At 36.7% G+C, this 24,203-nt stretch overlaps 1 protein-coding gene across 2 annotated transcripts in view; it reads left to right on the top strand.

The window, feature by feature from the left end:
- The first annotated feature begins 1,073 nt into the window (after positions 1 to 1,073).
- The window catches only part of ATL1 (atlastin GTPase 1), a 67,382-nt gene continuing 44,252 nt past the window's right edge, over positions 1,074 to 24,203 (top strand). The window contains exon 1 of one of the 2 annotated variants that reach the window (XM_043919000.1): positions 1,074 to 1,253. In XM_043919000.1, coding sequence (XP_043774935.1) covers positions 1,220 to 1,253 — 34 coding nt within the window. In that variant the 5' untranslated portion in view covers positions 1,074 to 1,219. The remainder of the gene's footprint in view (positions 1,254 to 24,203) is intronic. The other variant, XM_043919001.1, reaches the window with a different exon arrangement.

Genomic DNA, 24,203 nt, shown 5'->3' with positions numbered 1-24,203 from the left:
GTAGCATGAAGGAACAGTGTTTCTAGGATGCTGAAAATTAAATTGATGGGTAAAGATGAAGGAACTTGTGAAAAGAGAGTGATTGAGAATATTTTTTAAAGTATTTATTGCCTTTTGCTTTCTATTCAAAATTGTTAGCAACTTTATTGCCAAGGCTCTTCCATAATATGATGTTTGACTTAGAATATTTGTCAATGTAACTCCATATGATAGTTCTGTAAACTGAGTGGAAATTTTGCCCGTTAGACATGGAGTTAGTTACAGATTATGGTAAATCTCCAGCTTTTGTCTTTATCTTGTTTTTTTAGTTTTTGGGATTTTTTTGGCGGCATTGTGCAGCATGTGGGATCTTTGTTCCCTAACCAAGGATTGAACCTGTACTCCCTGCATTGCAGGCATAGGTCTTAACCACTAGACTGCCAGGGAAGTCCAACTTGAGAGGTTTTAACATGGTGGTTTAGTCGCTAAGTCACGTCCGACTCCTGGTGACTCCATGGACGGTAGCCTGCCAGGCTCCTCCGTCCATGGGATTTTCCAGGCAAGAATACTGGAGTGGGTTGCCATTTCCTTCTGCAAGTCTTGATCTTCTTAATCTAAGTATGCTATCCCAATTTTAAAAGACAGGCCTGTTCAGTATACAGGTACAAAAATGCATGATACCCTATTTACTATTGTGACCTTGCCTTTAAATTAAGAAGGAAATGGTGTCTGATAGATAAATGCTGATTATATGAATTTTTCGGCTATGTAAATGTTGCCAGCATATTTCTACTCATATGTAACTGGTCGAGAAAACAGGTATTTGAACATGCAGAATCATGCAGTATCTTGGTCTGTGTATTTCTGACTGTATAATGCTGTTAAGTTCTTTGAGAGTGTGTAAGGGGGTGCTGTTTATTTGTATGTGTTTTCCATCGAAAATGTTGCAGTACATCGTCTGTCACTGTCTTCAGGCTCTGGGGGTGGGCCAAGGTAGGGAGGGTGTGACGCTGGTTTTTGTGTGAACTCCGGCTTGTGATGCTGAGCTTGGTTCATCCGCTTTCTCCTCCCTTTCCCCCCCCCCACTCCTTCCCACCAGCGCCACAGCAACATCCTCAGAGTCTGAGGGAACTGCGCCCAGCCCAGCGAGGGCACAGAGCTTCCCACCGCCAGCAACCTGCAGCCGGGAGAGCAGCGAGAGCCCTGACAGCGCCTCGCCGCCACCAGTGCCCGGACCACCATGGCCAAGAACCGCAGGGACAGAAACAGTTGGGGTGAGTCGCGTATGGTGACTTCTGCAGCCTGCACAGGGACTGGCCCTCTGCTTTCGGCTTCTGGAAACGAGGAGGGCCGAGGGCTGCTCGGCGCCAGCGTCTAGGGCTGGGAGATGGCCACAGCCGAGCGGCTCCCTGTTGGGCGGGAGGGACCGTGGCCAAGCGGTACCCATGGAAGCAGCATCTCTCTCGCAGTGGAGCGAAGGGGCGAAGGGGCGAAGGCTGCAGCTACACGCAGGCCGCAGACTCCAGCCTTTCCCCCACCCCCACCCCCATCCTCCTCCGAGCATTTGGACAGCACCCACCCGGTCGCCTCTGGGGGGCTCGATGCTTTGGCTTTAGCTAAAGGAGGTTGGCAGGAAGGGGTGAGGCCGGGCAGGGGACTGTGGTGAGGGCCGTGGAGTGGAGAGCCCCCACCCCTTCCCCACGAGCTGCGAACCTGCTGGCCTCGCAGGGCTTGGACTCCTGGCGGGCGGGCAGCTTTGGAACAATGAGGCGGAGCGCGCCGGGACCAGGTCGGGGCGTTGCAGACACGAGCAACGCGGGGGGAGAAGGGGCGCCGCTTGGGAATCCCGTAGTACCGCAGCACTCCTTTTCATTAGGGGGTTGGGTGGGGAATTTGGGAGAAAGGGGGGCAAAGTTGTGGTTTCCAGCCTTCTGCCCCACCCCAACCTGGTGCCCCATTCAGGCCAGCGCTAAGGGTGGCATTGTTCTTGGGTTTTACCTTTTGGAGATATCGGGCTCATGATTCAGCACCAGGCCGAGGGGAGGGGGAAGGAGAGACTAGGCCCAGGGGGTTCAAGCTGCCGCGAGTGGGTGGGCGGCGCTCACGCAGGCGGAGAAGAGAGAGTGCAGTGATTCAGGAGAAATCGCAGCCCCGCCCGCTCTGCTGCTCCAGACTCCGTAGTGTGGGCAGGTTGGGCTGCTTTTTCCCCTTCGGGCTCCCGACTTCTTCCAGTCACAGTGCCAAACTCACTGCCATCTTCTGGCATTTTATTATCAGCACCAGAGCAGACCTCAGACCACTGTGGCATAGTGGGTAGAGGAATAGTGTTTGTTCATTAGCTTTGAATTGTTATTTGGAAAGTTAACATCCACTAGGAGTTCAGAGCTTTTTCATTGACTTTCTTCAGTGTCTCTGACAGCTCTTCTATAACTCTCCATCAGATTGTGAGGTATAAATTTACATTTTAATTAGTTATTTTGGTTATCTTTTATGAAAATTGTATATCTTTCATCAAAAGATCCTATTTTCTCTTGCCTCTGATTGGTCACAGGACCAATTTAACTCCCAAATAAGTGAAGTCTACATTTGAGAGGTTATCAGAGGTTTATGGTAGATGTGGGGAGTTGGAGCAGGGATATCTGTCTTTAGTTGTCTGAGTTTAAGAGAAAGCGGTTCCATTTTCTGATATCTGATATCACCAAATCCGTTTTAGTAGCCATGACTATTGCAATGGCAGCTTTTTGTTTGCTTCTTGTGAAATGTGGGTAAACTTTTTCACAATACCCCTTCTCCTCCCTTTCCCTTGGCCTCCAAAATAGGAATTTCTTGAACACTCACAGTTAAGGTGTGTATGTTCAAGTCAATTTTGGTCTTAATCTCTGTACACTCTTGACTTAACCCTATTAAGAGACAGGCATGTGAAAATTTATTCTGATGACTAAAACTTTTCTTCTTCAGAAAGAAAAATTGGATCATCATTTTCCAGTGTTTCCTTTGGTTACAAATTTCTCACACAGTGTTTTTTTCTTTCTTAGGAATGTGGTTCTCAAATGGGATTTGCATAAAAATCACATTGGGAACCTATTAGAAATGCAGATTCCCACATCTTCCAGCCAGAGCTTTTGAATCTGTGTCTGAAATAAGGTCTAGGAATATGCCTTTTAATTAGCATTTTAGGTTATTGAGAAGCAGATCATCTTTGGATGTTACTTTGAGAAATACTGTCCTATTTACGTTTGATTGAAACGTATTCCAGACAGTTTATCCAGAAGTCATCTGAAGAGTTTTGAGTCAAGTGATGAATTAAAAAAAGAAATACCATAGTCACTATGTGTTCACTGGAAATTTCACAAAAAGAGATAGTGGAATTGTGGACTCTTACCTTTATGCTATGTAGAAATGCTTTACTACTCAGATATTTCTTTGCTCTTAAGTGTACGTGGCATGACTTAGAAAATGTAGCATATGAAGTAGGAGATATGAGTTTTTGGCAAATATGTTAGCCATGTCTGCCTTGATTCCATTTTATCACCAGTGTCTAGTACAATGCCTAACATAATAGGCATTTAATAATAATAATAACTAACATCATTGAGCTAATATCACATGAAGTAGGTATTATAGTCCTTATTTACATATTAAAAGGCAAATAATAGAGTTAGGACTCCAATTCTGGCAGTTTGACTTCAGATCCTTTTGTCATCATCAGTATTTTGCTGAATGGATAATATTTTCTGCATTGTATAGAATTGCAGTTTTCAAGACACATTCATCTGCATCACTGTATTTGATCTTTAGCCTCTTAAGTTGTCAAGATATAGTCCCTGTTTACAGATTAAAAAACTGAGTCTTAGGTAGGTTAAATAACTTGATGAAAGTCATATAATATTTAGTATGTTTAAAAACTGAGATTAGAACCTAGAGTTGTCTTATATATTCTATATCATAATGCTTTGGAATGTTTTTTATGTATAATGGGGCATGGTGTGAAGGCAGTAGAGAAGACAGGCCCTCATAGAAGGCAGAGGTCTCTGATGAGAAAAAAACACAGGTGATAGTTTAGAAAAGAAGACAGTAAACTGATCTTATCATCTAGCTAAATACATATTTTTCAGACAAATTGGAAATCATGGGGTAGAGGGGAAAGGTCAACTATCCGGAATTGGAAAATACAGGATTTCCAAGAAAAGTATAAGAGCGATACTTGCAAAATGTGTACAGGGGACCTAAAATTCAGATAAGGACCCTGTTGAACCAGTAACAGATATTATTTTTGTCTGAGTGATCAGAGACCTGTTAGGTCCTTATAAGGGTCATGCTGCTGCTGCTGCTAAGTCACTTCAGTCGTGTCCAACTCTGTGCGACCCCATAGACAGCAGCCCACTAGGCTCCTCTGTCCCTGGGATTCTCCAGGCAAGAATACTGGAGGGTCATGGAGGCTAGAAAACAGAAACACATCTCTGCTGATACCCAGAGTTGGGTGGTGTTTGAGGATCATACCCATACGTATAAGGGAAGCAAGTCTGTGCTTCCAAAACTGAGAATCCCACCACCTGTACCTGAATCTATACTGAACTAGAAGTTTGTATAAATAAGTCAATTCATAAAACATAGGCATTATTATCCTTATTTTTATATATAAGGAATCTGAGATTCAGAGAGTATAACTTACCAGGGGTTGGATAATTTATGTTACAGATCTAGGATTTAAATTTAGCGTTGTTTACCTGGTCTGTGTGATAAAGATAAGGAATTAAAATAGAATGCCAGTAGGTGCCACAACAAACCTGTGTAGGCTTAAACTAGTATAATAAATCAATGCTCTATAAACTTGATCTCCCTGAACTAGAAAAGAAGGCAAAGAATATGCTAGTGTGGAAGATAAAGGAGACAGATGAATATCAGAAACAGTAGCCCAGAAAGCAGTCTTTCGGGTTGGGCTTAGAGTTTAAGTACTCTCAGAAACAAAACAGAAGTATATTCGTTGTTTGTTTTTGTTAATTACAGCTGCTTAAAAACTTGGGATGCCACATGGAAATTTGAGTTTTCTGTATTGTAAAAAACTGTCAGTGCAATATTACTTTAGAAGAAGAATATTTGCACAAAAGTATCAGCTTTTCCTGCCTCTTTAAATAAACTCAGCCTCACATTAAGTATGTTGGTGGTGGTTTAGTCGCTAAGTTGTGTCCAACTCTTGCAGCCTCATGGACTGCAGCCTGCCAGGCTCCTCTGTCCATGGGATTCTCTAGGCAAGAATACTGGAGTGGGTTGCCATTTCCTTCTCCACATATTAAGTATAGGAAATGTCTATTTGTTGAAAATTAATTTTTAGGTTTTTGTTATTTAAGGAAAGGTTAAAAAAAATCTTGATTATAATAATTTCCAGATCTTTCTTTTCCAATTGGCTGTATTCTGTTTTCCTTGAAATGAGACTCTGTGTGTACTTACCTCATTTTCTATATACTTGTTCCTCCTGAAACAAAATAAAATTTCTATTGGATCATACATGTTCTTCTCCTACAGATTCTCCCTTCCATATTATTCTGACTTAATTTGCCTTCCCTATATTTTTTCTCATATACATTTATATACAGAGTTATACTTTATTTTTTATATATAAAAGTATATTATATACTTTTTAATATATAATACTTTATATCTGCTTATCTTGTCTTGATGGCTCTTGGGTTATATCTTTGTTCCATTTCAAATTCTGTAGCCTTTATCTTCAGAAACCAGTGACTAGACTGTTAAGTATAACCTGTGATCATCAGGAACTATTTTGAATGCAGAGTTCCAAAGAATAGCAAGGAGAGATAAGAAAGCCTTCCTCAGTGATCAATGCAAAGAAATAGAGGAAAACAATAGAATAGGAAAGACTAGTGATCTCTTCAAGAAAATTAGAGATACCAAGGGAACATTTCATGCAAAGATGGACTCAATAAAGGACAGAAATGGTATGGACCTAACAGAAGCAGAAGATATTAAGAAGAGGTGGCAAAAATACACAGAAGAACTGTACCAAAAAGATCTTCATAACCCACATAATCACGATGGTGTGATCACTCACCTAGAGCCAGACTTCCTGGAATGTGAAGTCAGGTGGGCCTTAGAAAGCATCACTATGAACAAAGCTGGCGGAGGTGATGGAATTCCAGTTGAGCTATTTCAAATCCTAAAAGATGATGCTGTGAAAGTGCTGCACTCAATGTGCCAGCAAATCTGGAAAACTCAGCAGTGGCCACAGGACTGGAAAAGGTCAGTTTTCATTCCAATCCCAAAGAAAGGAAATGCCAAAGAATGCTCAAACTACCACACAATTACACTCATCTCACAGGCTAGTAAAGTAATGCTCAAAATTCTCCAAGCCAGGCTTCAGCAATACATGAACCATGAACTTCCAGATGTTCAAGCTGGTTTTAGAAAAGGCAGAGGAACCAGAGATCAAATTGCCAACATCTGCTGGATCATCAAAAAAGCAAGAGAGTTCCAGAAAGACATCTATTTCTGCTTTATTGACTATGCCAAAGCCTTTGACTGTGTGGGTCACAATAAACTGTGGAAAATTCTGAAAGAGATGGGGATACCAGACCACCTGACCTACCTCTTGAGAAACCTGTATGCAGGTCAGGAAGCAACAGTTAGAACTGGACATGGAACAACAGACTGGTTCCAAATAGAAAAAGGAGTACGTCAAGGCTGTATATTGTCACCCTGCTTCTTTAACTTATATGCAGAGTACATCATGAGAAATGCTGGGCTGAATGAAACACAAGCTGGAATTAAGATTGCCAGGAGAAATATCAATAACCTCAGATATGCAGATAGCACCACCCTTATGGCAGAAAGTGAAGAAGAACTAACGAGCCTCTTGATGAAAGTGAAAGAGGAGAGTGAAAAAATTGGCTTAAAGCTCAACATTCAGAGAAGTAAGATTATGGCAACTATTCCCATCACTTCATGGCAAATAGATGGGGTAACAGTGGAAACAGTGGCTGACTTTATCTTTCTGGGCTCCAAAATCACTGCAGATGGTGACTGCAGCCATGAAATTAAAAGACGCTTACTCCTTGGAAGGAAAGTTATGACCAACCTAGACAGCATATTAAAAAGCAGAGACATTACTTTGTTAACAAAGGTCCATTTAGTCAAGGCTATGGTTTTTCCAGTAGTCATGTATGGATGTGAGAGTTGAACTATAAAGAAAGCTGAGCGCCGAAGAGTTGATGCTTTTGAACTGTGTTGTTGGAGAAGACTCTTGAGAGTCCCTTGGACTGCAAGGAGATCCGTCCTAAACCAGTCCATCCTAAAGATCAGTCCTGGGTGTTCATTGGAAGGACTGATGTTGAAGCTGAAACTCCAATATTTTGGCTACCTGATGCAAAGAGCTGACTCATTTTCAAAGACCCTGATATTGGGAAAGATTGAAGGCAGGAGGAGAAGGGGCAACAGAGGATGAGATGGTTAGACAGCGTCACCGACTCAATGGACATGAGTTTGGGTAAATTCTGGAAGCTGGTAATGGACAGGGAGGCCTGGCGTGCTGCAGTTCATGGGGTCGCAGAGAGTCAGACATGACTGAGCAACTGAACTGAACTGAACTAATAAGGAGGGATTTACTTCTATCATTTTGCTATTTGGTTTCTATATGCCTTATAATACTTTTTGTTCTTTATTTTTAGCTTTTGATTTTCAAGTTCTTTGGAAAGCTCCATTGGGAATTTGTTATGTTAAAATTGCTTCCAATTTGTAGATTAATTTGAAAGAATCAAGATTTTTTACTATATTAAATATCCCCATCCATGGCATATTTCTTCATTTATTTAACTTTTGTTTCTTGATGTATTGCAGTAGTTTTAAAAGTTTCCTTGAAGGGCTTGCTTGTCATTTGTTATTATAGTTTTATTCTTTTATTTTTTGTCATTATGAATTTTCCCCTATTATAATCATCACTCAGTATCTGTGGGGGATTGGTTCCAGGAGCTTCTGCAGAAGCCAAAATCCACAGATGCTCAAGTCCCATAGTCTGCCTTTCATGTTTGTGGGTTCTGCTTAGACACAGTCAGCCAACCTTGGATTGTAAACATAGCACATGATTCACAGTTGGTTGAATCCATGAATGCAGAACTTCCCAGTATGGAGAGCCAGCTGTGTACTCATTGAAAAAAACCCGTGTAAAAGTAGACCTTCACAGTTGAAACCTGTGTTATTCATATATATATATGGCAATTAATAGTATATAAAATTCAGTCCATCTTTACATATTCATCTTACACCTAGCAATCTTGCTAAACTTTCATATTAGTTCAACTAAATTCCCTTTTAAATGTTTTGGGATTTTGTACATAAAAAACCTATCATTTGCAGTCATTATTGCATCATTCATTCCTTTTTAATCTTTGTCTTTTATGTATTTTTCTTGTCTTAATCAGATTAAGAATGTTCTCCTTTATCCCTAAGGAATATTTTTAAGAAATCATCACTAGATATTGAATTATAATCACTACTTTTCTGTAATTATTGAGATAATCATATGACTTTTATTCTTTAATTTTTTAATATGTTTAGTTATATTAGAAGATCATCTTTGTTGAACTGATCTTGCATTCCTGGAATAAACCCAAGCTAGGCATATTGCATTACCTTTTTAAATACATTCCTGGATTTGCTAATCTTTTAATGGCATTTCGAAACATGTTTACAAGTAATTTTCTTTTTTTATTCTTTCCTTGTCTGCTTTGGTATCAAAGTTATAGTAACTTTATAAAATTAGAGGGGGAAATTTTATTTTCTTTTTGATTCTCTGAAAGCATTTATATGAGATTGGTGGTTTAGGGTGGTGGTTTAGTCGCTAAGTTGTGTCCAACTCTTGCAACCCCATGGGTCTGTAGCCTGCAAGGCTCCTCTTGTCCATGGGATTTCCCCAGCAAGAATAGTGGAGTTGGTTGCCATTTCCTTCTCCACAGGATCTTCCCGATCCTGGGATTGAACCCTGGTCTCCTGTATTGCAGGCAGATTCTTTACAGACTAAGCCACCAAGACAGCCTGTATGAGATTAGAATGATCCAGTTTAGGAAAACTAGTCTATTAAACCATCTGGACCTGCTGTCTTCTTTATAGTAAGATTTTGAGCTATTGATTCAACTTCCATATTGGTTATAGAACAAATAAAACTTTGTTCTTGAGTCAGATTTAATAATTTACATTTTTCTTGGAATCTGTCCATTTTGGCAACTTGGCATGAGATTGTTTTTAATTCTGTTATTTTCCCTGCTTAATTTTAATCTGTTATCTTCCTCATTGTATTTTTTGTTGTTAATCTCTCCTTTTTTCTTTTTATATTTACCTGGTTTTTGTGTATCTCTCTCAATTCCTTCTTGTACTTTCTTTGATTTCATTCTATATTCTCTTTTTAGCTTAACAAGTTGGATACTAAGCTCATTTATTTTGCGCTTGTCTTCTTTTTCTAATATATGCATTTAGGGCTATAGATTTTCTCTAAATATAAATTTTGCTGTATCCTACATGTATTGATATATGGTAGATTCATTCTCAATCAGTTTGAAGTATTTTAAATGTTCACAGTGATTTCTTTCTTTACCTATGATATATAGAAAGTACATTTTTGCTATTAATTTCAAACTTAATTTTATTCTAGTCAGAGTATATGTTGTACAGTAGCACCACTTTCTGTGATGATAGAAACATTCTATTGGGTTGGCCCAAAAGTTCCTTCAGTTTTAAAGTGAAAATAAAAGACAAATTTTTCATTTTCACCAAGAACTTTATTGAAGTTTTGTTCCACTGCCTTCTGCCACTTTTCAGGCAACTTCATAATTCTCTCTTCCCAGAGCAAAGAACCAATGTAGGTGATTTTTATGGTCTTCCAGGGAATTGATCTTTTTTCCACAAAGAGAATTTTGTAAAGACCAAAATAAATGGACATCCACAGGTGCAATGTCTGATGAATATGGTGGATGAATCAGAACTTCCCAGCCAAGCTATAACAGTTTTTGCCTGGTCATCGGAGAAATATGTGATCTTATGTTATCCTGATGGAAGATTATGTGTTTTCTGTTAACTAATTCCAAATACTTTTCGTCGAGTGCTGCTTTCAGTGGCTCTAAATGAGAGTAGTCCTTGTTGGAATTAATCTTTTTGTTTTCCAAAAGGTCCGTATGGTCAAGGCTATGGTCTTTCCAATAGTCATGTATGGTTGAGATAGCTGGACCATAAAGAAGGCAGAGTGCCAAAGCATTCATGCTTGCAAACTGTGGTGCTAGAGAAGACTCTTGTGAGTCCCTTGGACAGCAATGAGATCAAACCAGTCAATCTTAAAGGAAATCAACCCTGAATACTCATTGGAAGGACTGGAGCTGGAGCTCCAGTACTTTGGCCACCTGATGCGAACAGTTGACTCATTGGAAAAGAGCTGGTTGCTGGGAAAGATTGAAGGCAGAAGGAGAAGAGGGTAACAGGATGAGATGGTTGGATGGCATCACTGATGCAATGGACATGAACTTGGGCAAACTCCAGGAGATGGTGAGGGACAGGGAAGCTTGGCCTACTGCAGTCCATGGGGTCACAAAGAGTCAGACATGACTTGGCAACTGAACAACAGCAGTAAAGAGCTCATAATAGAGGAATCCCTTCCAATTCCACCATGTACACAACATCACCTTTGGATGAAGACTGGCCTTTTCTGTGGTTGGTGGTGGTTCATTTCATTTGCCCCACAATCTCTTCCATTCCACATGATTGTTCAATATCCACTTTTCATTGCATGTCACATTTTAAAAACAGAACTTTTCATTATGTTTTAGTAGAGAATAACACGAGGCAATATCGTCAAGAAGGTTTTTGCTTAACTCATGTGGAACCCAAACATCAAAGTGAGTAACATAACCAGGCTGGTGCAAATGATTTCCAGCACTTGATTTGGGTATTTTGAGTGTGTCGGCTATCTCCCAAGTGGTATAACATTGACTGTTCTCAGTTTATATCTTGATTCGTTTGTTGTCAAATTGTTGATGCCCATCTGAAGAGAAATCTCCAGCACAAAACTTCACAAACAACTTTTGACATATTTGGTCAGTCACAGCACCTTCTCCATATACTGCACAAATCTTTTTTTGCATTTCAGTTTTGTTTTTACCTTTCTTGTAACAATAAAGCGTGATATGCTGAAAAAGCTGCTTTTTTCTTCCATCTTCAGCATTAAAATGGCTACACAAAAATTCATCAATTTTGATTTTTTTAAGTGCACACTGATATGACTACTACCATAATACAGTCTAACAAAATTGTTTTGAATGAAGTTAAAGACCAGTACTACTAGAGCTGTCTTACAGAAAAAAACCAAACAGATCTTTTGGCCAGCCCAATATATCTGTACTGTCCAATATGGTAACTTCTAGCCATATGTGTCTTTTGAGCATTTGAAATATGGCCAGTGAGAATAAGAACCAAACACTTTGTTTTATTTAATTTTAATTAATTTAATTTAAACAGTCATATGTGACTGGTGGCTGCAATATTGGGCATTTCAGGTTCATAGAATAGCTGGTTGTGAACTTTGTTGAAACTTGTTTTTTGTCCTACTACATGTTTAATTTTTAGAAATATTCCTTGTAAGTTTGACTAGCACTTTTTGTTTACTAATTTTTGATGCAGTGTGCTATGTTTGTTCATTAGCTCAGCCTTGTTAAATGTATTGTTTATATCTTCCAAACTCTTAACTGATTTCTGGACTGCTTGATCTACCAGATACTGATATCTGATAGGTACTTTAAAATTATGAAAGATGTTTTAAACCGTGACAGTAGATTTGTCAATTTTTTCTTAATATTCCCTTAAGCTTTGTTTATGGATCTTGAGCTACGTTGTTAGGTGCACACAAATGTGGAGTTGTTACATCTTCCTGATGAATTGAGCCTTTTATTTTTATATAGTGAACTTCTTTCTCCTGAGTTAATACTTTTTGCCCAAAGGCTATTTTGTCTGATATTAATATAGATCTTCATATGTCTTTTGCTGATTTAGTTTATGGGCCTACTGAGCAGGAGTGGCTGGAGTAGGAGGCTGACTGACATTCACAAAATGAGTCAGTCACTTTGTCCATCTAACTTTTGAGAACCTCCTCTAACAGTAAATGCCCTTTGTTGAACCTTCACATGGGACCAAGTATTCTTATACTCCATGCCCATTCCAAAGGTCCAGGCATATATTTCTTCAAAGTACCTTCAAAATGTTGGCTACTATCTGTGTGAATTGGTTCAGTTCTCTTGCTTTGACATATCCTGCAAGCCTTTTAGGTACTATCTGCTCATTTATCTGTCCACTCTGTTAGAAGATAGTAAAAGGTTTCTTCTTCACTCTTGCCTCCAAATATCGTGAGTGTCTTTCATGGGCAAAACCCAAACCAGAATCCAGCTAAGAAGGAATTGTAAGAATTGTAGTACTATAGTTTCCACACTTCCAGTATCTGCCATAGGGAAAAGAGCTTAGAATGGTGGAGATTGACCTGAGCATGATGTGGATGATGTTCAGCAGAAGGAGTAACCATCCATTTTCAAAATAGCTGACTCAGAGATGATTAAAGGATGAGACAGTTCCTTAGAAACCACATAGTATAACTGCATGCAGATTTGTTTGTTTTCTTTCATTGGAATTAACACTTCCCATCTGCTTTTTTCCTTAAAATATGTGAGCATATTTTTTCATGATTAGGTATTTTTCTATAACATGCTTTCAGATGGCTCCATATTCTGCAGAGTATAGCTGTGACATAATTTATTTACAATACCCTAGAGTTAGAGATTTAGATTGTTTCCAATTTTTTGTTAAATAAATAATGCTGTTATGAACCTTTATGTAGATAAATACATATGCACAATCCTGACATTAATTTCCTTAGGATAAATTCCTAGAAATTGAATTGTTTCATTAAAGGGTATGTATAGTTTTTAGTGTTTTTTTAATGTTCTCAATTCAGAGTGTATATATTTTATAACCATTGCAAGTTATAAAGGCAAAATGTTTATCTTTTTATTTTTTAGATTCTCCTTTTAATTAGCATTTCTTCAGTTCCTGAAAAGACTGAACTTTTCCCCCTATGTCTATTAACCATTCATTTTTCTTCTTTTTTGTTGTCGTTCAGTCGCTAAGTCGTGTCCGACTCTGCAACCCCATGAACTGCAGCATGCCAGGCTTCCCTGTCCTTCACTATCTCCTGGAGTTTGCTCAAACTCATGTCTACTGAGTCAGTGATGCCATCCAACTGTCTCATCCTCTGTCTTCCCCTTCTCCTTTTGCCTTCAATCTTTCCCAGCATCAGGATCTTTTCCAGTGAGTTGGTTCTCCACATCAGGTGGCCAAAGTATTAAAGCTTCAACTTCAGCATCAGTCCTTCCAGTAAATATTCAGGGTTGATTTCCTTTAGGATTGAAGTCTTTTCATGTACATACATGAATATATGAAATATATGTGTGTATATATACTTTATATGTATATTTATATAAAGTGCCCTAATCACGATGGCATTGTTCTTCTAGAAATATTACTGTTCATGGAATGCTTTTGGATTCAGTAAAAAGAAACAGCCCGCTGAATAATTTGTTTCATCAAAGCTCTGAAGTTGCAGGATCTGCATTATTCCTTGTAACCCTCATCCTCAAAGGTGTTGTTAATAGCAGAACAATTTGAGAATCTGCATAGTAGTGTTTTGTGGTCTGTTAATGTGTCATCATCTCATTGTAACTTAAATCTCTACTGTTGCTGGAACAATCTTAAAATTCATTTTATGAGTTAATAATTTTGTTTTTGTTTCCTCAACTCCATTTGTCCCTTTCTGAATAAATGTCCTTTGGCTGTGTTTTTGGAAGTCAGTCTCAGGTGCTCATTCAAATGTTTTCTCTGTCATCCTTCAACTTCCACTGTTAGAAAAGATTTAATAGTTTAAGAAGAAGTAATATTTCCTTTCAATTTCAGTTGCCAAGAGACAGTTTCCTAGGTGCTATGTCTTTTCTCTATAAAGGCTTCAGTATACTCAGAGGTAGTCATCTTTCAGGGTTTGATTTTTGCTGGAGAGATGGTGTATAGTTTACAATTAAAATTAGAAATACACATCCACAGCATTTTCAATATATTGAAATGATTATTCGCTATAAGTTTTTGAAGTTCCTTTTCAACATATCTTAATTCAGTAGCTGAGTGGCCAGCTTCCATTGATTTAAAACATCACGTAGAAGAGAAAAGTCCCTAAAATCCCTTTACTGAATATAAGATTCAATAACGTAAAAAGGTGACATGATATATATTTTTTGGTTCTCTCCTTGTAAGCTGTACATTTGTATTATTCATAGTAAATGCTAATTCCCATCTGATTTGCTTCTGACCTGTTTTCTGCCTTTTAAAGATTTACATAGTGCTCTGAATTGAAACTAAGCTTAGTTTAGCAAAACATATTTAAGAAGGTAGAAATCTGGTGCTAAAGAGACTTGGCATGTATTCCAGAGGACTTTTGAATTCTTTCAGAACAAGGATATTTATTGCTTAGATAAAATATAGTTGTGAATAATAAATCAAGCATAAAACTGTTCTTCTTGCTTATACTGTATATTCTAATATTTTTTGGTTATTTTCTATCAAATTCATAAAAATGTTTATCAAGTACCTACTGTGTAAACTTCTGTTACAGGTTTTTACCAAACGTAGGACAATCTCTGCTCTCCAGATATTTTCAATCTGTTTTCAATTTTGACCTCTTTTTTTTTCACAGAAACTTGTTTTTCTAAATAGTTTTTTAAATATTTTGAGACATAATTCATATGCCATACAATTCACCTATTTAAAGATGTGTAATTAAGTGGTTTTTTAGTGTATTCAGAGCTATGCCTTCATTACCACAATTTTAGAACATTTTATTAGCCCCCAAAAGAAAATTTGTACCTCTTAGACATCACCCCCTAATCCACTCCCACTCCCTAGGCAACCACTAAACCACTTTCTGTCTCTATAGATTTGCCTCTTCTGGACATTTCATATAAATGGAATCATAGAGTATGTGGTCCTTTGTGACTGGCTTCCTTCATTTAACATTGTGTTTTCAAGGTTCATCCATGTTTTAGCCTTTTTTTTATTGCTGAATAATATTTCATTGTATGGGTATCCACACTTTTTGGATCCATTTATCAGACATCTGGGTTGTAGCTTATCTAAATAGTTCTATATGTAAATATTGATTACCATATATATAGATAGATAGATAGATAGATTGTAGAGTAGGTTTCAGCTAGGAAGTCTTTCTTAACTTTAGATGAGACACAAACTAATGATTATATATTTATGACTACACAGATTCATTTCTATTAATAACAAAATATTCCTGTATTTTTAAAAGTTTCCTAACCAAAAAGGAATATTTAAAATGGCAATTGGCTTACATTGTAATGAGACTTTTTCCCATAAACTGCCTCATTATTTTAAAGTCACAACTCAGATATTTATTTTATTTTACAGCACGCTTATGTCATACTTAATATATAATCTCCTTCCTCTTCACTAAGCCTACTGGTAGCTCTTCAAATACCTTGGACATCTAAACTACAAGTTCAAAGTTATGTATCGCATCCACACCCACAAGAGGATAATCACATACAAACATCCACTGATGCCTTTTCTCTTTCTCTCACCCCCAGTATCCACTCTGTCTAAGATCCTTTCAGATCTTAACTTGTCTTATTTTGCATAATCCAGCCCTTCATACCCTTCCCAAGCTGCTGCCAATACCTATACACCCTTTGCTGTTCCTCAAACATGCCAAACACACTCTCCTGCACACTTTTTTCCCCAAATGATACCATACTATATAATACACACTGTTTTACACCTTGAATTATTTTTTCATAATATACATTGGCAATTGTTTCAAATGAGTTTCTTTATTCTTTATAACTACCTTATACTTCATAGACAAATGAATCATAGTTTATTAATTAGTCCCATGTTGATGGGGATTAACATTGCTTCTGGTATTTTTAATATGTACGAGTCTGCCTGCAGGATGAACTCTTTGAAATGGCATTGCTGGGTCAAAGAGAATGTATATTTGTATTTTTTATAATTATGTGCCACATTGCTGCCTGAAGATGCTATGTCCATTTAAATTCCCACCTGCAGTATCTGAGAATATAGATTCACATCCCAGCTAACGAAAGGAATTATCTCTGAACTTTACAAATCTATTATATAAAAATGTATCAATATATTTTTCACTTTTCATTTGCATGAGAATGAATATCTTTTCATATTTGTGGAATCATTTGATATTGTTTTTGTTATTTGCTTGTTTGTATCCTTTGTTTTTCCAATTTCACATTTAGATCTAATATTTATTTGGAATTGATTTTTATTTATGGTGAGAGCTAGAGTTGAAGGTTCATTTTCTCCTCCCTCATATGAATATCCAGTTGAATTAGCATCATTTATTGAAGATCATACTTTCTTCATTTACTGCAGTTGTACATTGTTTTAAGTCAGCTGCTTGTGTATTTGTGGGTCTGTTTCTAAAATCTCTGGTCTTCTCTATTTGTTTACTTGTTTATCCTTGTGACAATATCACCCTGCCTTGATTATTGTAAGTTTTAAGTATCTGTTGGTGTCTGTTAGTGTAAATCCCCCAACTTTGTTTGTCTTTAAGGTTGTCTTTGTGTTTTTGGCTCTTAGCCTTTCCACATGAGCTAGTTAATCTTCATAAAAAGGGTTTGTACAAGAAAGAAATAAGCTTGTTAATCAACTAGAAAGATTGCTGGGAATTTGATCAGTATTATAACCAATCAAAGAATCCAGGGGCGCATTGACACATTTATTACAGAGACCCTTCTAATCTGAGAACACATATATACCTCTCTCAGTAATGTTTTCTATTTTCTGTACAAGTCTTAAATACCTTTCACTAGGTTTCAGTGTACATTAGAGTCAGCCCATTCTAGATCGTGAGAGCTGACCAGGTGCATCTTTTCCCAGTGCCACACTCAGTGAGTCACTCTGGTAGATTGAATTGGGTCATAGTGGTTATATCACAGAAATTGGCAAATGCTACAAGTGAGGACTTTTCCACACCCATCTACCTCTAAGAGCTGATTGTTAAATAGTTACCAGCACATGTATTAGTAGATGTATCAGGTTTAATAATGATATGTAAAAGGTGTTTGATTGTTTAAAAAATTTTCCAGTGGTCATGTATGGATGCGAGAGTTGGACTGTAAAGAAAGCTGAGCACTGAAGAATTGATGCTTTTGAACTGTGGTGTTGGAGAAGACTCTTGAGAGTCCCTTGGACTGCAAGGAGATCCAACCAGTCCATCCTAAAGGAGATCAGTCCTGGGTGTTCATTGGAAGGACTGATGTTGAAGCTGAAACATCAATCCTTTGGCCACCTGATGCAAAGAACTGACTCCTTTGAAAAGATCCTGACGCTGGGAAAGATTGAGGGCAGGAGAAGGAGACGATAGAGGATGAGATGGTTGGATGGCATCACCGGCTCAATGGATATGGGTTTGGGTGGACTCTGGGAGTTGGTGGACAGGGAGGCCTGGCGTGCTGCTGTTCATGGGGTCGCAAAGAGTCAGACACAACTGAGCGACTGAACTGAACTGAATTGATACAGTAAAATTTAAGGGACAATATACAGTAAAATTTATTCATATATTTTCCTTAGTTAAGTGTTAATTCAAGTCTTTTTCCTATTTTTAGTTGGGTTAGTTCTTCATTATCATTGAGTTTTGAGAGTCCTTTATGAATTCTATAAGTTTTTTCTTAATCAGATATATGATATGCAAATACTTTCTCCAAGTCTATGGCTTGTCTTTTCATTTTCTAAATAATATCTTTTGAAAAGCAGACATTCTTAATTATTGAAGTCTAGTTTATAATTTTTTCTTTTATGAATGCTATGGTCTGGGTATTTGTATCTCCCCAAAATTCATATGTCAAAAACCTAAAGCCCAGTGAAATGGTATTAGAAAGTAGGGCCTTTGAGAGGTGATCAGGAAATGAGGGTGGAGCCTTATGAACGGATTTAATGCTCTTAGAAAAGAGATCCCACAGAACTCTGCAGTCTTTCCAACCATGTGAGGCTACAATGAGAAATATGTAACTTGGTAAAAGGTCCTCATCTGACCACACTGGCACCCTAATCTCGGACTTCCAGCCTCCAGAACCGTGAAAAAAAAAAAAAAATTGTTATATACAAGCTAACCAGTCTGTGGTAGTTTGTCATAGCAGCCTAAAGAGACTAAAACTATGGGTCATGCTTTGGGAATAGTATCTAAGAAATCATTGCCTAACACAATGTCATAAATCTTTTACATTTTCTTCCAAAAATTTAATAGTTTTGGGTTTACCTTAAGATTAGTGATCCATTTTGAGTTAATATTTTGTGTGGAGTGTAATATATCTAGGTTTACTTTTTGCATTTAGATATCCTGTTCCAGTACCATTTGTTGCGAAGACTGTTCTTTCCCCATTGAATTACCTTAGCATCTTTGTCACAAATCAGTTGAACATCCTAGAGAAATTAAAACATATGTACACATACCAACTTGTACATAAAGTTTATAACAACTTTATTCATTATAGCCAAAAGTGGAAACAACCTAAATGACTATCAACTAGTGAATGGATAAATAAAGTATAGTATATTCACACAATGGAATATTATTTGACCATAAAAAATGAAGTACTGACATGTACTGGATAAACCTTGAAAACATTATGCTAAATCAAGAAAAGTCACCAAAAGATCACATCACCTACTGTATGATTCCATTTATATGAAATGTCCAAAATAGGCAAATCTTTGATACACTAATGGTTGCCTAGGGCTGGAGGTAGGTAAGGAAGAATGGGGATGACTGCTAAAGAATGTAGGTATTTTGGGAGGTGACCACAATGTTATAAAACTAATCATGGTGATAGTTTGTACAATTATTAAAAACCATCAAATCGATCATTTCCTTTAAATGGATAAATTATATGGTATGCAAATTATATTCCAGTTAAACCATTACAAAAAGTTAATTGACCAAGAACAAGTCAACTGACTATATATTTGTGAGTGCTTTTCTAAATTTCATTTTGTAACTTTTTGCTGCAAGTTTATAACATAAAAGAAATCAACTTCATATCCAGAAACTTTGCTAAATTATCTATATATTCTTTTGGAGTCTCTGCATGCATAATCATGTCATCTGTAGATAATGATATTTGATTTCTTGTTCTCCCGCCCTTTTATCTTTGGTGAATTATCTTACCTGTTGTATTGGCTAATACTTTCAGTATAATGCTAATTAGAAGTAGTCATCCATGTCAGATCCCTAATTTCAGAGAAATCTTTCATTATTTCAAAACTAAGTATAGCATTAGATATACCTGTAGATACCATTGACCAGATTAGAGAATTTTCCTTCTATTCCTAATTTGTTGAGAGTTTTTTTCAATCAGAAATAAGTGTTACATTTTTATACCTGTTTTTATGAATCTATTGAAATTATAGTTTTCCCTTTTACTTAATATAGCCAATTGCTTGCCTTTGAATGTTAAGCTAACCTTGAATTTCTTTAATAAATAAATACCATGTAGTTGTAATGTATTAGATTTTTTTATTGTCTCTGGAGTTGAATTGCTATGTATTTTTAGAACTTTTTGAGTTTCATCTTTAAGAGACACTGGCTTATAATTTTCCTTTTTAAAATATTCTTGACACGTTTTGGTATGATAGTTTTGCTGAAAGCACAAAACAAGTTGAGAAAGGTGCCTTATTTTTGTTCTTTGAAGAGTTTGTGTAAGATGCCTATTATTTTTTTCTCTAAATATTTGGAAAAATTTACCATGGAAGCTCACCAACTGAGCCTGGAGTTTTATTTTGTTTTGTTTTTGCATGAAGATTTTAAAATATGAATTGAACTAATTTTCCAGATATAAGATTATTTATATTTTGTATTTATTCTTGTGTAGTTTTTAAAATAAATGATGTTATTATACAGAGTGAAGTAAGCCAGAAAGATAAAGAACATTACAGCATACTAACACATATATATGGAATTTAGAAATATGGTAACGATAACCCTATATGCAAAACAGAAAAAGAGACACAGAAGTTCAGAACAGACTTTTGAACTCTGTGGGAGAATGTGAGGGTGGGATATTTCGAAAGAACAGCATCTATACTCTCTATGGTGAAACAGATCACCAGCCCAGGTGGGATGCATGAGACAAGTGCTCGGGCCTGGTGCACTGGGAAGACCCAGAGGAATCGGGTGGAGAGGGAGGTGGGTGGGGGGATCGGGATGGGGAATACGTGTAACTCTATGGCTGATTCATATCAATGTATGACAAAACCCACTGAAATGTTGTGAAGTAATTAGCCTCCAAATAATAAAAAAAATAAAATAAAATAAATGATGTTATTTCTTATGTATTTCATTAAAATTATCAAATTTATTAACAAAAATTATTCATAATATTCTCATATTATTTTTAAATATAATGTAGGATCTGTGTGATATCTTTTTTTAATATCTGATAGTGATAATCTGGGATTTTTTCTTTTTTCTTTGACTGGTCTTAGATTATTGCATTAATCTTGATCTTGTAGTTTATTGATTTCTGATACTGTCTTTATTATTTCTTACCTTTTCTTTGCATTTAGTTTGCCATTCTTTTTCTTCTTGAGATGGATATTAGATTATGATTTTTCAAACATGTTTTTACTAAATGCATTCCAGGTATAAATTTCCTCTAAGCAAGATTCTAACATGTCATATTTTCTCTACTTCTATTTAAATAAGATACTACACACTAACATATTGATTCTAATATTCATATGGAAAGGATCAAAATAGCCACAACCAATAATAATTAGAAACTAGGAGGGGTTTGCCCACTATTTATAGTGACTTTTCATAAAGCTGTTTTGAATAAGATAATGTAGTATTGCTTTATCAGTTTGTAGATAGACGAATTGATGAATGGATTAGAACATTCATTAGATCATTTAGTGTACAACATTTTCTAATTTATTATGATTTCTTCTTTTATTCATAGGTTATTTAGAAATTTACTGCTAATTTCCAGACATTTAGGAATTTTCTAAATATTCTCTTGTTACTGATTTCTATTTTAATTTCTCTATTGTCAGAAAACATATTATTTTAATACTTTGAAGTTTGCTGAGATCTGATTTATGAACTGGTACATGGTCTATTTGGTAAATGCCCCATATGAACTTTAAAAAATGCATGATTCTGCAATTATTAGATGTCAAATTGGTCAGGTTAGCTAATGATACAGTTCACATCTTTGTCTTTTTTGATATATTGTCTGAACTTCTAGACAATGGAGAAAAATTCCTAGAAGTATATAATGTACCAAAAGTTTCTCAAGAAGAAATACAAACTTTATTACTACTAATATAGCATCATAAATATTCATGAAATTGAGATAGCAGTTAAAAATTATCTTACAAAGAAAATGCTAGACCCAGATAGTTTTATAGGCAAGTCCTATCAAAATGTCATAAAACTTTTAATCCTTTACTACTCTTTCTGAAGATAGAAAAGGAAGAATTTGCTAATTCATTTTGTAAAGCCAGTGTAGCTTTGTTAGTAAACCAGTCAAAAACAAATGAGAAAGGAAAGTCATAGACTCAACTCATTTATGAATCAGTTCAGTTCAGTTCTGTCACTCAGTCGTGTCTGACTCTTTGTGACCCCATGGACTGCAGCATGCCAGGCTTCCCTGTCCATCACTAACTCCCACAGTTTGCTCAAATTCATTTATAAATATAGCTGTATAAATCCTAAACAAATTTAGCAAACTGTATCCAATAGTGTGTAATTAATATTCTGCACCCTGAAAACATTAGATTTATACAAAAGTGAAAAGTTATATTACTCACTGTATGGCAACCCGCTGCGGTATTCTTGCCTGGAGAATTCCATGGACAGAGAAGTCTGGTGGGCCATAGTCCATGGGATCGCAAGGAGACACGACTAAACGACTTTGGTAGGTAATAGATTAAAGATGAAAAACCGTATGGTCATCTCAATAGCTGCAGAGAAGACACTTGATAAAACTCATTTTTCCATTTATGGTTTTTAAAAATCAATAGTAAACTAGAAGTGGAAGAAAACTTCCTTAACCTGATAACATAAAATGTGTCTATTCGACCACATCAATTAGAACAAATGTGACCTCAGATACTGGAGACACTTGCATTAAAATCAGAAGTTGTGCCCACTAAACTCAATCTGGGATCTAATCCCAAACTGAGTTACTATGTGAACGCTAATATGTATGATCTTGAAAAAGTTATTTAAGCCAATTCCTAATCTCCTCATATGTCAAAAATACAGATAATAATAAATAACTTGCTGGAGTATTGAAATAAGTAAATAACACAAGAAAGCATCTGTGGTAGGTTGCCTGATAACAGGAATTTTTACCTATTTTTCTTGGGCAAGGCCAGTTACATATTTGGCTCTAGTTTCCTAAGTCTGTAATAATACTTACAGCATATACTAATACATATACCAGCCAGGGTTCTAAGTGTATTACATGTGTATATTAATTCACAGCAACTTTATGAGATAGACACAAAGAGGTTAAACAACTTGCCTAAGGTTACTCAGCTAAGAAATGGGGAAGTCTTGATTGGAATCTCAGCCATCTGGTTCCAGAGCCTGTGTTTTTAACCACTACACTATGCTGCTGCTGCTAAGTCACTTCAGTTGTGTCCGACTCTGTGCAACCCCATAGACGGCAGCCCACCAGGCTCCCTCCCCCGTCCCTGGGTTTTTCCAGGCAAGAACACGGGAGTGGGTTGCCATTTCCTTCTCCAACTGCCTTCCTAAAGAAAGGGGTTGTAGGCTGTATCAGTTATTTATTGCCTGTTATGTTGCATAATAAATGGTCATAAAACCTCAGGGACATAGAAGAATGGCATTTATTGATCACATGTTGAAATTGTTGTTAGGCAAATCTGTTCATCTTGACTGGGCTTCCTCACGTGGCTGGGGGTTGGCTTGCTGGGGGCCCTGGCTGGAACAGGCAGTATGCTTCTGCTTCAAGTGTCTCTCATCCTGCAGCAGACTAGTCTAGGGATAGTCTCATGATGAACAGCAGAGGTGAAAGAACAAAATGGAAATACTCAAGTGTTCTCTCAAGCCTCTGCTGCGTCATGTCTCACATCTTCTGCTGTGTCATAAAACAAATCACTTAGCTAACCCCAGAGTCAAAGTGGGAGGACGTTATGAAGGTACATTAAAAAGGCTACGGATCTAAGAATATATCACTTGACACATTGAAGTTGGTTTATAATATACTGCAAATGCCAAAGTCTAGGGTTCAGGAATTCTTATATATTAGGGATGATTTCTAAAAAAGGACCTCTGTCAGCAATAGCATTTTTGACAATTAAATACAAAACTTTGAAAACACACATGCATGCACACACATACACAAACACACATAACTTTATATAAAATAGCAGAAACTTCTTCCAGGAATACTTAGTTCAATTTATAATCCCAAGGTAGTGGTAGGGATGATGATCATAGCTGACCTTTATGAGCTTGCTGTGTGCCCAGCCTTGTTCTCAACACTTTACATGTAGTAACTCACTTCATCTTTCCAACAACTCTATTAAATAGATACTGTTAATAGTACCTATTTTGTTTTACAGATGAAGAAACTAAGAGGTTTAGTCATTTCACAGAGTCACCCACCTTTTTAATAAGATCTCCACACAAAGTTAACTTACAAAGCTTTTTATTTTCTGATTGAATTATATCCAGACCGCTTTGCCATGGATTTGAAGGACTTCTATAATCTGGCCCTGCCCAATTTAATTATCTGTAAACTTCCATTGCTACAAAGTATAATTTTAGAATATGTGATTCTGAGTCCCTCTGTGTATTTCTTCCTACACATGTTCAGCTTTAAAAAGTGTTAGCAGAATCCTTAATGTGAAAAATTAAACTTATTTCTAAGGGATGAAGTGTAAACTAAAGCTGTTTTATTCTTTTGCTGTAAAAGTAGAGGCTTTTGCTTTGATTTTTTTCTCACTCAATAAACAGAGATCTCTGCACTGATTTAGAGCTTTCTTAAAAATAAAATTCTATTTGATTCGGCTAGTTGATGAGAAAGATGAGCTGTAAGTCTTTC

Source organism: Cervus elaphus, chromosome 12, assembly GCF_910594005.1.
Source record: "Cervus elaphus chromosome 12, mCerEla1.1, whole genome shotgun sequence".
Classification (NCBI taxonomy): Eukaryota; Metazoa; Chordata; class Mammalia; order Artiodactyla; family Cervidae; genus Cervus; species Cervus elaphus.
The sequence above is the reverse complement of the archived record's forward strand: the minus strand, read 5'-3'. Positions and strand labels throughout refer to the sequence as shown.